Source organism: Elgaria multicarinata, chromosome 1 (assembly GCF_023053635.1).
Source record: "Elgaria multicarinata webbii isolate HBS135686 ecotype San Diego chromosome 1, rElgMul1.1.pri, whole genome shotgun sequence".
Classification (NCBI taxonomy): Eukaryota; Metazoa; Chordata; class Lepidosauria; order Squamata; family Anguidae; genus Elgaria; species Elgaria multicarinata.
Genome location: NC_086171.1, coordinates 82,575,173 through 82,592,746, shown reverse-complemented (window position 1 = coordinate 82,592,746; position 17,574 = coordinate 82,575,173). Strand labels below are relative to the sequence as shown.

Here is a 17,574-nt window from a genome sequence, read left to right as displayed (position 1 = left end):
ATGTCCAAAAAATTTACATATGCAAATTAATAGGTGTATATGCCAATGTAGAAATGTAGAAATTATTATAATTTCATTAGAAATACAGTACATCTCACCATAGTGTAGAAGACTGTGACAAGCTGATCTGCATGTCTGGTCTGCTGTCCAGGTGCTAACTGTGGACTGGCAACAGTTCCTATGTTCTTTATTTAAACTGGAATTGAACTGGTCAGTGCTTGAAACATAGGATGCTTTTGAAAAGAGGACAATTCTCTGGCAGTCCTTAAATAGCAGAGGACACATGCCCCCCCACCCCACCCCGCTGCTACCCCTTCCCTAAGCACGTCTTGGCATAGTGCTGATACTAGCATACCATTTCCAAGGAAGAAACACCCGTTCTCCAATGACTTACAGCTCTCCTTTTTTAGACCTGGGGGATTTTAACAGGTCCAATTCAGGTCATCATTCCAACCTTAGCTTGCATATAGGCCACAGAGAAGTTTAGCAACTTTTAGCTTCCTAAAGTCCCCTATAAACTATTTCTGATGCTGGTAGCAGAAAGACAAAAGTTCCTATATTGACTTACATACAGGCAGGCCAGCTTACCCAACCAAGACAAAACAAAGATGTTAGAAATGTTTTTAAAGTGTGAGGCAAGTTTATTCCTGTAAGTGACTCTCGAAACAATCTCTGCCTACAAATTAAGCTAAGCCCAAGGCTTCCCAAGTTATTTGCCCTACTGAAGCACTTTGGGATTACTGTTCTTCCTATCGACAGCTTAAAGCCATGCTACCTTGTTCTCTTTTGAACTCTGCCCCATCCTTTGAAGGTCCTTTCCCTACTAGCTTCTGCCAGTGTTACCCACTTTTCTATCGTGTGAGTGTTTGAAGAGATTTGGATCCAACTTTTGGTCAGAAGCCCAGCCACACAAGTGCAGGCCTTTCCTAGCACGCCCGTGGAAAGGATTGCAAACAGGCTTCCTTTTGGGTCCTCCTTCCCATCTTCCAGTTCAGCGGGCTTTTTGTCTTACTGAAGGCTTCTGGAGGATTTTGATAAGAGACAAAGGGTTCATAACAAAGATCTGAAACAGGAAGACAGCAAGGAAGATATGTAACGGGTGCACAAGATGCTAGGATCTGGGTTTAACTGTTAGATTTACTTCCCTATAGCTCTACTCACCCCTTTGTGCGCCCCACAACAAACTGCTGCGGAACAGTTTTCTTTCTCTGATTTCGCAATTCTCTTCCTCCTCACAATCTCTCTCCCTTCCTCCCAAAAGTCTTAGAGTCCTGATTTGCTTAGCTCTAACCCAGTCAAAAGAAAACCACCCTCGATTTAGACAGTGGGCTAAGCTACACCTACAGCCCTTTAGCAAGGGAGGAGGGATAATTGTGAGGTTTCCGGCTTCCAGGATCGTCGCTCATGGGGCACCTGCGATGGAGGTTTCCCGCAAGTAAAGGGAAGCCATTGCGGGAGGACATGTGCCCCGTGACAGTGGTTCTGAATGGGTATCGGGGGAAGTGGGTGGGACTGGACAGATGGGCACAGGGCATGGATTTTTTTTTAATACCTCCTCCAATATGTGCACCAGTGCAATGTATTTTGCCGAAGATGAGCTCCTGCGCATCGATAAAGAAGCGTTCAGTGATGAAACGTGATGATGCCAATGCACACGCCGCTGACAGCGGATTGGCTGTTTGCTGTGCTGGGAGCTCGCTCCGAACAGCAACAGCTTCGCGAAAGGGGTGGGGCACACCAGCCGCGGACTTCGGGACTGTAGTGAGAGAGCCGGAAAAGCGGCTACAAATCTAGTCAGCGATATCCCAGGAAAACTGAGCTGTCATCCCAAGATCACCATGGGAGTAGGTGAACGCCATGCGGCCCGGTAGGGACAACTGTGATATTATTCTGGAAGAAACGGCTGGTGTAGACAAGGCAACTAAGTGCTTTTTGAGCTAGCTTCTCCATCCTGTGTATTGAGTTGTGTGGTCTCTGCCTCATAAGTCTTTTTAGCAAATAAAGCAGTATATAAATGTAAATCATCATCATTATCATCAAGCATGCATAGGTTAGGTATATATCAGCTAATTAATTCTCTATTGGAGTTCATATAGAATCTATCACCAACAAGCTAATTCCCAATGTAACAATATAATCATTGTGTACATTTTTTATTCTTGCGTAACCAATCCACCAACCTCCTGAGGAACAGAACCTGTGTGTGCATGTGTGTGGTAAAAGACGCTTTTTTACATTTGGGAATAAGGTTAAACCCACATTTGGAGAGAGCGCATCCAGAGAAGGGCTGTGGTTCCGGGTGGAATGCAGGCTTTACATGCAAAAGTTCCCAGGTTCAATCTCCAGCATTGCTAGATATAGTCTGGAAAGATCCCTTTCAGAGGGCCAAACTACACATGAAGTTAAACGTGTCGCTTGGCCCAGAAACCCCAGGGAGCTCATCTACACCAATCAGGATGTTCCACTATGAAAGCGGAATGAAAGAAGCATATAAAAGGCAGGAGCCAAACGACTGCTTTATAGCGGTATTGAAGCGCACTGACAACTGTTGAGGCCCATTGACACATACTATATACTGCTTTTATACCGTTATATCCAATGTTGACTGACGCCAACACTGATTTCATTTCAACACCAAGTAAAAACATGGCTTTTTAACAAAGCCTTTGATGGTTACATTCGCTAAGATGGCACATTGTTTTAACTGCGTTTACTGCTTTTAAATTATATATTATTTTAACTTGGTTCATAGTTTAATTTATTTTTAACTGTGCATATTTATTGTTTTATACAGTATGCTTTTATCTGTACGCCGCCCTGGGATCTTAATGATATAGGGCGGGATACAAATGTTTTAAATAAATAAAATAAATAAATAAATATCCTGCTTGGTGTGGCTAGGGTGACCATATGACCGGATTTGCCCGGATTTGTCTGGTTTTCTGATGACAAATCCGGGAGGGTGAGGGGAAATCTGGATTTTCTCCAAAGAGCAGCTCTAATGGGAATTAACAAAAATGCTTATAACTCCGTCATTTTTTAAGATAAAGACATGAAACTTGGCACGATGGTAGCACTTAGGAAGGGCTTTAGTCATACCAAATTTGAAATAGATCCGGTCATCCATTGATTTTTTAGGGATTTTTTTAAAATTGAGGTTTTAAAATTATTATTTTTAAAATTGTCATTTTTAAAGATAAAGAGATGAAACTTGGCACCATGATTGCTTTTAGGTAGAGCTTTAGCCATACCAAATTTGAAACAGATCTGTCCATCCATTGAGTTTTAGGATTTTTAAAAAAAGATTGAGGTTTTAAAATTATTTTTTAAAAATAATTTTAACATGGCGACCATGTTGTCCTCCTTTTTGGTTTACAAAATATGGTCACCCTAGGTGTGGCTCCTGCCTTTTATATACTGCTTTCATACCACTTTCATAGTGCAAGATCCTGCTCGGTGCAGATGAGCCCTCAGTGCAGACCAGGGGTGTTGAACTTCTTTCAGCTTGAGGGTCGAATTCCGTTTTGGAGAAGACCTCAGGGGCCACATTCCATTGGTGGGTGACGGCAAAGGCAAAGGGAGGGGGGGCAAATGCAAAAGGAGTTGAGCCAAAATACAAAGTATAGAAAAGTTGGGAAACCGCCAAACAGTAAGTGATTGGGGGAAAGAGATGGGGCCTGGGAAGGAGACAGGGCAATCTAGGGAAACCTGGAGAGCCAGATTTGACCTTTTAACCGGAGCTTCTGCACCTCTGACTCAGTATAAAGCAGCTTCTCGTGTTCCCATTATTTTATCTGTTCTGCTGTATTAATATTGTTTGTATACTTTTAATTTCAGACCTTGACTAGGAAATTCTTAAAACTGAAAGGTAGAATAAAATGTATTCTGAATAAATGAACAATTTTATCAATTTTTAATGTGAAATGTGCTGAACTGATAGTACTTGTTACAAGTATTTATGGTAACATTATTATTTTTTCATTTTTAACCACCACTGCAAGAGAAATCTTACAAATTACAGTGTTTTGAGAACAGCACTAGGAACAGCCCTGGGGGGATAAAATAATACAAGCCCCTACTGCTGTTCTGATGATAATGGCAGTTTGTCTATTAACTTTTTGCAGGTTAGTTTATGGTTTCCAGAATCATTCCCCAAAGTAACCAAGAAGCTCTTTGGCTTTTATTAAGACTTCCTTTATTATTCACAAGGTCTTTATAGTTTGGAAAAATCTAAACAAACAGAAGCTCTTGGCATCTGCAAAACCATTTTCCTCTACAGTGATAAAGCCCACATCCTCTTTGGAAATCCCCTTGCAAATTGGAGCATTTTTCCCTTGCAAAGAACAGACAAGATTTATTTATTTTTTAAAAAAATTGCATGGAAACTTGCCCCCCTAAGAATCAGTAACATCAGCATACATTTCTAAACAGGCTTTTAATACCTTTGTTCTGCAAGAGCAATGGGTTCTACATTATTTCCTTAGCTGAATGCCAAAGGAACCACCTGTCAATTTGAGCCCTTGTCCTAGAGGTCAGACTCCTTTAATGACTTGTGGTGCAGAGCACAGTAACTGGCAATGTCATGATTCATTTACAAGCCTTTCAATAATACCCATAGGGGAATCCCAGGCTACCACCTGTGAATCTGTCTCTAACATTTCTCATATCCTCCAAAAAGAAGAAATAGAAACTAGAAGAACAAATGCTTTTAAAGACAAGTAAGTCCGTGAGAAAAATAAAATCTTAGCAATTTTCTAAGGATTTAAAAATGTATTTGCATTGCAACACTATACTGTCAACTTATTACTTATCCTACATTCTGCACATTGAGAGATCCTGTTATTTACTTGGCAAATACTGCTATAATCCAGAAGATACAGGTTAATGTTAGGTATGAAGAATCCTGCATTGACACCTATAATTACACTATTATCTATCAAGCATAATTACAAAGCTATTTATACTAGATATAACTTCCATATAATCTTTATCTATGAAAATAAGTTTTATTCCCTATGGGCCAGCTCATATACTTTCTGTATGGATGTGAGGACTCCTAATCCCATCCTTTGGGATGTAAGAGAACATATTCTCATAGACCCAGTCATGGTTTGAGCCAGCTGATCACAGATAATGGCATTTTTTTCCAGCCACTGGGATCACAGGATATCCGTGAGTGCTTCCAGACAGAGGGCTCCTAGCACTGCCAGTCGAGTGCAGCTATTCCATCTTTCCTTCCTTAGTAGATTTTTTTAAAGTAAAAAGACAGGTGAAGCAGGAAAATATGGAATGCTTACAAATCTGCTTCAAAATGCTTAAGGCCTGCTTTCGTGCAGAGAAATAAAAGTTTCTTGTGAAGGAGTCCTACGTTGTTACGGTTCATGTAGAGATGTTAAAAGGCTGATGCTAATTTCCCAACTTCTTTATGAAGGGACACAAATGATGACAAATAGCCCTGATTCATACATTTGTTTCCTGACCATAAATATGACTATTTATAAAAGAATATATTAAGCCAAGTCAAACACTTTATCTATTTAGCCCTCTACTGCAAGTGTGGGGAACCTTTCAGCCTGAAGGGCGAATTCAATTTTGGAGACGCTCTCAAGTGCCACACGCCAGTGGTGGGCCAAAGGCAAAGGTGGCAGAGCCAAAGGCAAAAGGGCTGGGGCCAAAATAGAAAAATACCAGTATTTTGTAGCTTTACACTCTCACTGCCAATAAATAAGCCTTAGGAGAGGCATTTCAACCTTTCAGACTGGGGAGAAACTGCACAAAAGCTGGGGAACCACTAAATTATTGGTGTTTAGGGGAACGAGGGCATGGTCATCGGGGGAACCCCGGAGGGCCAGATTACAGCCTGAGGAGGGCTGGATTTGGCCCATGGGTCTAAGGTTCCTCACCCCTGTTCTATTGACTATTCTGAAAAGCAGTAGCTGTCCAAAGTCTCCGGACATACGTCTTCTTGGGCTGACAAAAGTCCCTTCAACTGGAGATACCAGATATTGGACCTGGGGCCTTGTGCATGCTACATGTGTGCACTACCATTGAGTTATATAGTCCTTCTTACCAAAGCTTCATATGGGGGAAAGCCTCATGTCAGCTAAATAGACCAGTGGCTGCTGGTCCCTGAAGCAGCTAGAGGCTGTCACGCCTCGAGATCTCCCTTTAAACTTTGTTCTCTCCTGCTTTAGGGAAACAGAGAAGGATTGACCTCACTGTTTTGCTGTTGTTTTTACTAGAAGAATCCCTATCCTAGTTTAATGTTTGCTAGATGGGCATTGGACTGCTATAACAGTGAAGAGTCTCTCCATGTCTGAAGTACATCTTGATAGCTCACTTCCATAGAGGAGTCTAGAAGGCTTCTGTGATGTTTCACTGTTTTATGCCATGTATCGGTTATGTAAATGCTGTTTGGACTTCATATGGTAAGGCTGGTAAGCAGTTAATTCTGTTGGGAGGGGGTGTGAGTGAATCCTGATTGGCTGTTGGATTTGAGTGTGTGAGGGGGAACGACAGTTAAAGTCAGTTGGTAGTTAGTAAGGTACTGGTTTATATGGTGGCAGTGGTAAAGTAGAAGGTGAATAAAAGGTGCGCAAAGTGCCAAGCTGGTTTCTGTGGGACCAAAAAGGGGGTCAGAGAATCACAGAAACAGTAGGAGAGTAAAAGGTGATGCCCAGAGGTGGTCACAGAAAGGAAAAATAATCCACAGAATGGGCAGCTGTATACCAATTAAATTCATGGTTGGGATCCTTTAAAGTAAAGAGTAAAAAGGAGTCTCAAGGTGAGCGGGTTGTGACAGCTTCACCTGATTGAAACAAACTGGACTGAACAAGAGCACCAAGCAGGATCATAGGGCTTCCAGATGGAGGTGCTCCTAGTGCTACCAATCAGAAGGCGCTGTGCAGCTATTCCGTCTTTTCCCTTTAATTGAAGGTTACAAATGGAAGGCGTCATCATCAAGGACAGGGGAGAAGGCTGAAATTAAAAGGGGTGGCCCCAAAGGCAAAAGGAGTGGGCCCAAAAAATACTGAAATACAACAAAATACCAGGATATTGTCAGTTAAAGCTCTTACTGCCAGTAACTAAGCCTTAGAGGAGGGATTTCAACTTTTTAGAATGAGGAAAACACTGAACAAAAGCTGAGAACCCACCCAACAATTGGTGGTTGGGGGCAAGGGGGTGGGTCTCTCTGGGGAATGATGGAGGGCTGGATTGGGACCCCAGGAGGCTTGGATTTGTCCCCCGGGCCTGAGGTCCCCCCCGATCTAGACCCCCCCCCAAAAGTCCATGGATGAGGCAGGGTAGTGCACAATAAAAGGCTCATCTGGGAGCAGGCATAGTCCTCAGCAGACACTCAATGCAGATGCCCAAGTGGAGCCTCCAGTGATGCCTGTGGCAGCAGCTGTCCAAACAAGTAAAAGGTTTTCTGGCCTCTTGAACGAAGGACAATGGAGAATTCTTTAAAGCAATAAAGTTGTCCTGATCTCCTTATGACTTGTGGTCCCCCCCCTCTCCCCCCCCTCCAATAACTTCATCTCGTTCCTTAAAGGATTCTTTAGGATTAGGAATTTAGTGGTGGAAATTGTAATCCTTTTGAAGGTTGGAGAAAAGATCCTGATTAATTCAGAGTCTTCCAAACTTGTCTGGGAAATCTTTTCAAAGGGGGAAAAAAAAGAGTAGCTGATATAAGGGGGAGGGGAGAGTGATTTAAAAATAGTGGTAAGGAGAGGGGGCGGCTGTATCAGGTATGGCACAAGAACGCCAACTAGGAAAGAGACTAGAGTAAAAATCCAGCAGAGACAGGGATCATCTCGCCCTAGTTTTGTGCGTCTGCCTCCGCTGCAAGAGCAACACTGTCATACAACCCACAAACAAACAATAAAGGGAAAGCCATGCTGTAGAGCAGGGGTGGACAGACAGCAGGATTCCTGGATCTGTTTTTACTAGAACCCCAGGATCCCTCAACTGGCGCCTGGTACAAAAGACATACACCCAGAATGATAGAACAGGGTGCCTCTGATCACATTCTGAACATAGAAATTTGTTTTCAGTACCAGAACTGAACTGAGCTCACAGTTCTTTGATACAGATGTCCACTCCTGGTTACCCCAAACTTTCTTCATTTCAACTGCGGAATTTAGGCAGAAAAAGTCCAATTTTTGTCGCTTTTAAGTGTCAGAAAACATTACTGATCTACTGCCAACACAGACATCTACCAGGAGATCCAAATTACCTTCTGCCCAGCCCCACTATAGAGACATTGCTATAGTCATGTCATCCTGTTAAATAACAACTAGCAAACAAATCCGGCTTCGCATGGGTTGGAACAGCAGCCCTCAGTTGGATACATGGAAGCCTTCAAGCAAACTTAGGCTAATGTCAGAGTTGGACACAGTGTGCCTGCCCCATCTGAGTGAAGCCATGCCCGCTGGCACCCCTCCGCAGAGCACCCACGAAGGTGGACCCCTATAGCCCCCCCCGAGGGAGAGGTCTGTCCACTCCATTCTCCTGCTGTGGGGCTTTCCCACATCAGGGTGGATTGGGCAACTTACTTATCTCTCCTGGCTTCAAATTGCAAAGCTTTGTGCTGGTGAGGGAAGTCTGCCTCTAGTGACTTAGAATGTTATTGCAGCCTTCAACCACTCCGACACATTTAAATTAATTAAAATTAACTAATGTGTTTTAAAAAACAAAATAACCCCAAGGTGCACACCCCTAGAGCCCCCTTAGTGTGATGACAAGTCTTAGGTGTCTAGGTTTCGTGGTCCTTGCGGCATGGCTTTGACAGACACACACATCCTCTTTTATTATTGTAGATAATAAAGGCAGAATGCCAAAAGACAAGTGACCTCAGCTAGTCTCTGGTTTTAAAGGAAACACCTGGACACTCTGAACTTTGATTTAGTGGACGTCGTGAACAACACAAGCTTAAAAGTAAGACTGGGTGGGGAAGAAACCAGAAAGTGTCTCACCACCATTATCAGGGACTTCCTTGATCCTTAGGATTTAAGCATAAAGTTGCTGAGAGGCATAGGAGAGGGCAAGCCACTTGAAGAGTGAAGAGCACAGGGATGATCAGAAAGAGCCGGGGGGGGGGGGAATCCTCCTCACATCCTGTGACTTGTACAGTCACATCCTGAGGATATAATTCCTCTATCTGAAATAACTGCAGCTCACAGTTAACAAAATAAAACATAAAAATAAAAGAAAGGGCAGTTTCAGAAGAGTTGTCACTAGAGAGTGTTTTTTCTTCCTTAAACATTGGAAAAAATACTTCATGTAATGTCCGTGCATTAAGATAGTCAGATGAGGCACTTTTTACAAGTTTACCACTACAAATACGGGTGCAGCACCACTGCATAAAGAGGGGTTCCTCAAGCTAGTGTCCTCTAGGTGGAGCCCTGCTGGCTGGGAATGATGGGAGTTGCAGTCATGGCTCAATTAGCTCTGGGGCTTCTTGGATCTGCAGAAATTTAAATTCATACATCCAAACACAACACTCATACCGCTTGTTTACCACTGCAACCCTTAACACAAAATGTAAAATGTGATTTTAAACATTACAGCATGCATTTTTAACCCCTTTTATGATAGTTTCAGGTGAGGTATTGATGGTCCGCCTGGCCATTTTGGTCTCAAAGAACCCTTGTTTCAGGGCCTTGCCTGTGGATGACTTGTGCTATCAGGCCTCCTATTGAAAAACATTTTTAAAAAATTCAATACCTCCCACTTTCATTTAGTGGACATCTTATTATTTTATTACATTGCAGGAACAAAGGAGCACTTCCATACCAGTCATTACTTTGTCATATCCCATAAAGGAATATTCCTAATATTTTTCTGCCCTGAGATCCAAGTGATATAGGGCAGGATACAAATGTTTTAAATAAAATAAATAAAATAATTTCCCTCCACCATAGCGGTTTCTTGGTGTCCTTAGCTATTACTTCTTGCAGTAAGATTTTTAGAAGAGAGGAAATTATTATTGCACACTTGAAATACTCTGAGAGTCACACACAGTTAGCTAAGAAATTAAAGATTCCAAAAGTTATTTCCAATTGTTTTGGTTAGTTAAACATTGTTTAGGAGCAGCAGCACCATATAGATGAATCAGACCCTTCAAATGTAGCTTCGGCTGGTTTTGGTACAAAAAATAGACTGGTCACTCTGATGTTGGGAGAGAGACAGGAGGAGTGCAACACTATTTATTATCTTTGAGCTTTCAATGGCATTCGATATAATCAACCATGGTATCCTGTTGGACTGGATCTATGGCAACGATGCAGAATCCAAATCTGGCCTTCCCAGGGTCCCAATCCAGGGTTCCTCCAGAAGGCCCAACCCCCTTCCCCTGGCCCCACTTCTTTCCTCCAACTCACTGATCGTTTGGAAGTTTTCTGGGGGTTGTGCAGTCCCCCCTCCCCACTCCAGTTCTGATAGGTTGAAATGCCTCTTCTAAGGCTTAGTTACTGTCAGCAAGAATTTTAAGCTAAAATATGCTGGCATTTTTGGTCCCAGTCCTTTTACCTTTGGCCCAACCCACCACTGCAACGTAGCCCCTAAGAGCTTCTCCAAAACGGAATTCGACCCTCGGGCTCAAAGAAGTTCAACACCTCTGCTCTATGGGTTGGGATTAGAGGGCACAGTGATTGCACTGATACCTGCAGAAAGTACAATGGAAGGATTTCTGCCTTGACCCCCATGGCAACTGAACTGTGGGGTTCTATAAGGTTCCATCTTACCTCCTATGCTGTTTAACATCTATATGAAGCCAATGAAGGAGTTTATCCAAGGGTTTGGACTGAAGTGCCATCAGTATGCTGATGACACCCAACTCTATTTCTCTTTGTCATCTATGGTGAGGCTGGTCAGATGTTGTTGTCTGGAATTAGTAATGGGCTGGATGAGGGTTAATAAACTGAAGATGAATCCTGGCAAGACAGAGGCAAAGTGGGTAGGTGGTTCTGCAGTCTAGGAAGTTGCTGTTCTTCCCCATTCTTGACTAAAATGTAAATCAAAACAAAATGAAGAAACATTTTCCTCACATTCAATAGGTGGTTGTTGTTGTTGTTTAAAAAAGCGTTCCCAAGTTTTACTGTTTTGCAAAACTAATGCCTATTTTATTACAATAATGTCTGTGTACTAAGGTCCTATCTGGTTCAAAACAAAACAAGCTGAGAACCTCTGTGCCGTAAGGAATGTTTTGCATAGCCCACCTGTGCTATAGTGAGTGGCAACAGCAAATTCACTTGATCAGGATGCTGTGTGTTTGTCATGGAACAATTTGGGCAGTTTCCTCCTATACTTCCAGCTCTACAGTACCAAAACCTCTTAGTTATTTAGCACTAGAAAAGACAAATAGAATACCATTGCAGAATTCATATGGAAAGGACATCTATACCTCTATGATCATGTTTGCACAGAACAAGAAACCAGGACTCTCTGGTTTATCATAAATGATGATCTGCAAGTTGATACACAGAGACTGCTCATTCCCAGTTGCTTCTCCCACTAGCACCTCCACTGAACAAACCAAGATGAGTTTGTTTAGCTTGATGTCTGAACTGGGGATCCTGGCTTGTCACTTTCAGACAAGCCAGGATTTGTAAATAATTAAAAAATGGTTTATGATTCTGGTTTATAGAGGGAGCTACAGGCCAGGATCCCCTGGTTTGTTTGGTGGTCATACCAGCAGGGAGGAGCGAAGGAGGAACGAATGGGCTGTGTACACCAGCATGCAATACTGACATTACTTTATGGGAAAGGAGTGAGAGAGACAGAAGCAGGCAAAGAAGAACATCAGGGTCTGCTCTATTTGGACTGCCCTCCCTATCCTGGGCTAACTGACATCAACTGCCCTGATGGGAAGGAATATCCTGGCACCTTCTCAATTGGAGCTGGTTGCGTTGTTCAATTTTGATTTTTGTATACACATGGCTCTTGTTGAATCTATTGTGTCTTAAAAATATTATAAACCACTCTGAAGACTCTAGTGAAAAAGTGGGATGTATAAATGAAAGAACAGCATTCAAGGGTTGGAGGGCCATAGCTGAAAAGGCCCTATCACATATCACCAATACTAAGGAGCGTGAATTTATTATTTTCTCAGAAAGTAATGAATACATCTGTGTAATCTCAGTGGAGAGGTCTCCTTTAATTTGATTTCATATCCAAAATTAATAATGAATTCATAAGACAGCAATCCATACTTGCTACAAAGGTGAGCATTACGAATGAATGAGTTTCAAATAACGAGCTGACTAATTACAAAAATTCGCTTGTAACCACCACTTCACCTTTGAAGCGGGGGATTGGGACCTCAAGAAGGGCCTCTATCAAGGTCTCAGTAACTAGGCAGGTTTGTGGGAGAGAAAGTGGTTGTAAGTAGTGTATGCACACATGCACACATTCATTTTATGTGCTTTAGTAAGCCTTTTCATTAGAGTTTTAACTGGATATTAATATATGAAAGTTTAAATATATTACTACTTGCTAAGAGCATCTGAGCTGATTATATGCTCAAGTAAAATAAATGTATCATGAGATGTTTTCAGCACACTTTTCAACCACAAAGTGAGCTCTCTTAGTCCTAAACAAACGGCAGAATAACCCTGATGGGGAAGATCCAGAACAAAGAAAAATGCAAATATATCGAAGTTGGCAATACCATTATAGCACACAGCTTTTGTGTCTTTTTGAGATCAGGTCAGCAAACATTCACAGGAGAGGGGCCATGGCACAACGCAGTTCAGTCCTTGGGAATTCCCAGTTGAAAAATAGATCTCGGGTATCACAAGCCACCTTCATAATTAATTATATCGTAAGACACATTTGGACAGCACATTTGTTTCTCTTTCTTCCCTGAAGCTAAACTGCAATATGGCAGGGGGGTTGGACCTCTTGCGGCCAGAGGTCCAAATTCCATCTTGGAGAAGCTTTTGGGAGCTGCATTCCTGTGTTGCACAAGGCTGAAGGCAAAAAGGGGTGGTCAAAATTAAAAAATAACAGCATATTTTAGATTTATATATTTATTTAATGTATGAATCGTCCTATAGCCAAAGCTCTCAAGGAGACAGACGACATCATCATCATAAAGCTTACAGCTCATGCTGCCATTAACTAAACTTTAGGAGAGGCATTTCAACCATTAAGAATAGGGAGCAAGCTGTACAAAAGTTTGGAAACGCCAGAACAACTGGTGGTTTGGGGGAAAGAGATAGGGTGCGTTGCCATCTGGAGAACCTCTGAGGGCCAGACTGGGATCTCAGCCGGACTGGATCTGGCCCCTAGGCCTAAGGTTCTGCACCCCTACAATATGGCATAGCAGTACATGTCACTGCAAATTGATAATTATAGTTGTACTGTTGTATGATCATATATCTTGGCTAAACCATTACAATCCATTTGACTACAGAATACCCTGCCAAAAAAAGGAGAGAGCACCAAGATAATATCCCAAAATAATCCAAATTCTGTACCAAGAATAGTGACAAATAGCCAAGACACCAAAATGGTACCAGCGTGTTCAGAAGCAGCATAAATGTAAATGCCAGGTACTAGGGACAAATGAAAGGAGGACACCATCGTCTTGCATGCCCTACTTGTGAGCATTTAGTGGTATCTGGCTGGCCACTATTGGGAAGAAAATCCTGGATTAGATTGACCTTGGTCTAATCCAGCAAGGCACCTTCTTAATTTGGCTAGGCTGCCTGCCAAATTATCCAAATGCACATATATTTGCTTTCTTGGCATAAAGAATTCATGTGCTGTTCTTCATGATGCAGGGTAAGAAGTTATGCCAAGCGTTAAAGTCCAGCTCCCCAACCAAAGGAAATTCTCGTCCTTCTGAATTTTAACCACACATTGATCCAAGGCTGAAACAGGGTAGATATGATCAGACACTAAGTACTAGCATAAGGTTCATCAGTGGTGGAGGAAGACCAACATAAGTGGCAAGCTTTACAATCTTCTAAAAAAACCCAGGCCTGTGCAGTAGTTCTACCATCTCCCATGGAATGTGCCTTAATTTAGGAAATGCTGCACTTGCTCAGGGAGTAAGCAAAGGCTCTCTGTGCATGCCTAGAGGTACAGTTATTTATGATTTCATATTGACTTTTTAAGACAGTCCATGGCCAAAAAGTGGAGGAATAGTACAATCTGGTTTTGCTAAGGAAGGACTGGGGTACCAGATCAAGACTTATATGAACAGAAAATATGTTTTACTCCTTATCCACACGCACTTTCAACCACTACACTTACATATTTGAAAGATTAATTTATGTAACCTCAGGGGGTAGAAAAAGTGAAGAAAGCAGAGGTTACTAGAATGCAGAGTTCTGTGCCCAGTATCAAACTGCTCAGTCACAAAAAATAGTACACAATTCCCTGATTTCTAAAAATCAAGACAGACATCACTTTAAATCTGTGCCTAGCAGCTACATACATACATACATACATACATATATATATATATATATATATATATATATATATACAGAATAGGCACAGGATAGTGAGAGAGAGCAATCTGGATCAGAACACTTGTATGAGGGGTAGGGGGGCTTTTAAGATCCTTATCTAGCACCCTGCACCTACCCTAGTGTAAAAATGGGGGGGGGGAGAGACATAGCTGCTAGACATAGATTTAAGATAATTTAAGTATTTCTTTTGGTTCTAACATTAGGCATTAGAACTTATCTTTGAATTAATGTTAAAGCATGAGACCTTTTGAAGTATTGTACTATTAGAGCCGAACCTATGTTTTATAAATCCACCATGCTGTTTGCATCCTAAAAATAAAAACTGCTCCTTTCAGACGTTGTTCTGTTTGAAAATATCTGATTTATTAATAACAAGTGCACATCCAAAGTTTTCTTAGCACTTTGCACAGAGTAAAATGCCAAAAAAAACTGCCATGGAGGAAATAAAAATAAAAACCAAAGAAAAAGTCTTAATTTGAACTCTCTCAAAAACATTACAATAAAACACAACCCGAGAACACGCTTAACAATTTGCATAAGATTACAAAGGCGCTTCTCTGCCTCTCAGAAGATTGCCTAATTGAACTAATCTCCACTGTAAAACAACAGACATTTTTGTATAAAAGCAAGAGAACAAGTTTCATGCCTTTCACAAAGAGAAATAATACAGCCATTTATTTTGCACAACTGCAAATTGAAGAATCCCATTTATTAAACAGTATCGAGTTAGCAAGAAAAGAGAAAACGTCTCTGAACTTTCAACAGGTTTTCTCCAATTCAGAGAAGGTATTATTATTACTCCTTAAATGTGTATTTATATAGTAAGAATGACCTGATTAATGCGATCATAACATGTAAAATATACAGGTTCCTTAAATATTGCATGAAACTCCAGAATTATATTTGCAAATAACTAATAATAAAATTATTCTTGGATGCAGTTAATTAAACACACACACACACACACACCCCAAAAAGGATTTCTGGTGAGCCTGTATTATTGTTTCTGCATACAACATACCTTTATGCTCAGATAATTATCACTTCTTGTCTTTGGAGCTGCAGCTCGGTGATTCATAATGACATCTCCTCTGTTCAGATTTCAAAACAAAGAAAGGAGTCCATAAAATCAACTGTGTCAAGACAATGCAGACTGTAACTCAAGTCCAATGCCCTCCTAATAATTTCACTTGACGTGTCTACCAGATCCCCTTCACTCTCTTTTGCATGTGAATTTTACACACTCCCTAAATGTTCTCAGGACATTTTCTGCCCTGCCAGTTGCACACTTGATCAGACCGTGAGAACAGACTAAAGAATCCACTTCCAAACAGCGCGAAACTGCTCTCCTATTGCCTCATTATGCATACTGATGTAACTTCCTGAATCCAAGAGGGAGGGAGGGGGGAGAATAAACATGACTACTTCCAACAATAACAAAGTAGCTCTGAGGGCTCCGCAGGGAACTGGAGGAATACCCCACTTCTCATTTCGCAGTCAAAACCAAAAGAGCCCCTCTAACAAACTCAGCTAGAGTAATGCAATCTGCAAATATTTCCCCATGTGAGGAAAGGAAGTTCTCATAACATTTGTGGCCAACAACAAAAAGCCAACAATGTTCTTGTAAAGTACAGTATACAAGCTTTGCCAAGGGTGCACGGGGTCGGGAGGCACACCAGCTAGCCCACACCTTCATAATAAACGCACACACACACATGCTGCACTTTGCACACTGTTGGTTACATTTATTAGGGAAGTGTGTCCTACATATTTCGAACAGGATTTTTTCCTATTGGGCAGAATTTATATAGTCATCTTTAAAGAAGTGTCTTGACAGATACTTTAGTGAAGCCACTGCAGAATAATTTACGTTATTGTTTATTTAAAAGATTTTAACCCGCCTTTCAGGGTGCACTGCCCTCACATTACAAAAATTAGAACAAACCAATTACAGTTAAACGCACACATACACATTTCAGCTAATGGATTTCAAACACAAATGCAGACTGGAAAAAATGTGCCTTCGGGGTTTATTTTAAAAGACCTCAGGGATGAGGCCATATGTTTCCTCCCTGGGGAGGGAGTTTCAAAGCTGTGGGGACACCATGAAAAAGCCCTCTTCTGAAGTACTCGCCAGCCTAGTGGCTCTTTCTAGAGGGCCAGAGTGTAGGGTGTCGATCTTAATGCTTGAGCAGGCTCATCTAGAAGAAGGACGCCTGTATAAAAGATAATACCCTTGACCAAGACCTCTTGCTCAGAATGCAGATGTCCCTTAATTTCCTACTTAATAATTGATAGTAGTTGCAGCTTTTCCCAGGATGAGAATTATCCCAGGCCAAGAACAACAATAAAATCAGATTGTTCCAATTCCAGATCCGCATCTCCATCCATGTCAAAAGGTTCATCCTGTCAAGGGGTACTGATGAGGGCTGCAGTAGAGACTGGGCTATAAATCAGGAAGTCCCTGATTCACATGTTACTTCTGCCATGAAATCCCTATTTAGCCTGAGGCAAACTATGATCTTTTTCAACCTCAACATCCCCCGCCATGTACAACAGATAATAGATATTCAACGCTGTGAACACGGGAGAGCATATAATAATGTTGTTATGCAAACCACAATGAAAATCAATGGATAGGCCTGCCTACGTGCCTTGTGGTAGCAGGAGTAGCAAGTGTCGGTTGTTTCTTGCAAAAGGAGGGCATTCTGGCAGCCCTCTTTTTTTTCTTTCTTTTTTTTACAAAAGAACTTTTTAAAAAAATCTTGCATGTCATATTGTGAGGTGGTTTGGACCTGCAGCCTCCATCTTTCTTTTTACAGGTAATTTGGTGCAGGGCAACAGGAGGCGAAAGGCAGGAGACGCAGGAAAGATTTTTTCCATTTTAATTCAAACATAAACAGAGTGTGTGTCTCTCGACTCCTTCCCCATACCCAAATAATTTCACTGGGGTTTAGTGCTCATATCATACTTTCCCCAGTTCCTGGCATTACTGGTTTCCTTCGTTTTCTGCTTCCCTGCTTTCTCCATGTTCCATTTTACCCCCATTCCCCATAGCCATTATACACCTCCACTTGCCCTTCCTTCCCGC

At 41.7% G+C, this 17,574-nt stretch overlaps 1 protein-coding gene across 1 annotated transcript in view; it reads right to left on the bottom strand.

Moving 5' to 3' along the window:
- Positions 1 to 15,799, bottom strand: part of PLEKHG4B (pleckstrin homology and RhoGEF domain containing G4B) — an 82,584-nt gene extending 66,785 nt beyond the window's left edge. Inside the window, exon 1 of the mRNA XM_063131046.1 lies at positions 15,505 to 15,799. Within this exon, the coding sequence (XP_062987116.1) occupies positions 15,505 to 15,561 (57 nt within the window). The 5' untranslated portion in view covers positions 15,562 to 15,799. The remainder of the gene's footprint in view (positions 1 to 15,504) is intronic.
- Between the last annotated feature and the right edge of the window lie 1,775 nt (positions 15,800 to 17,574).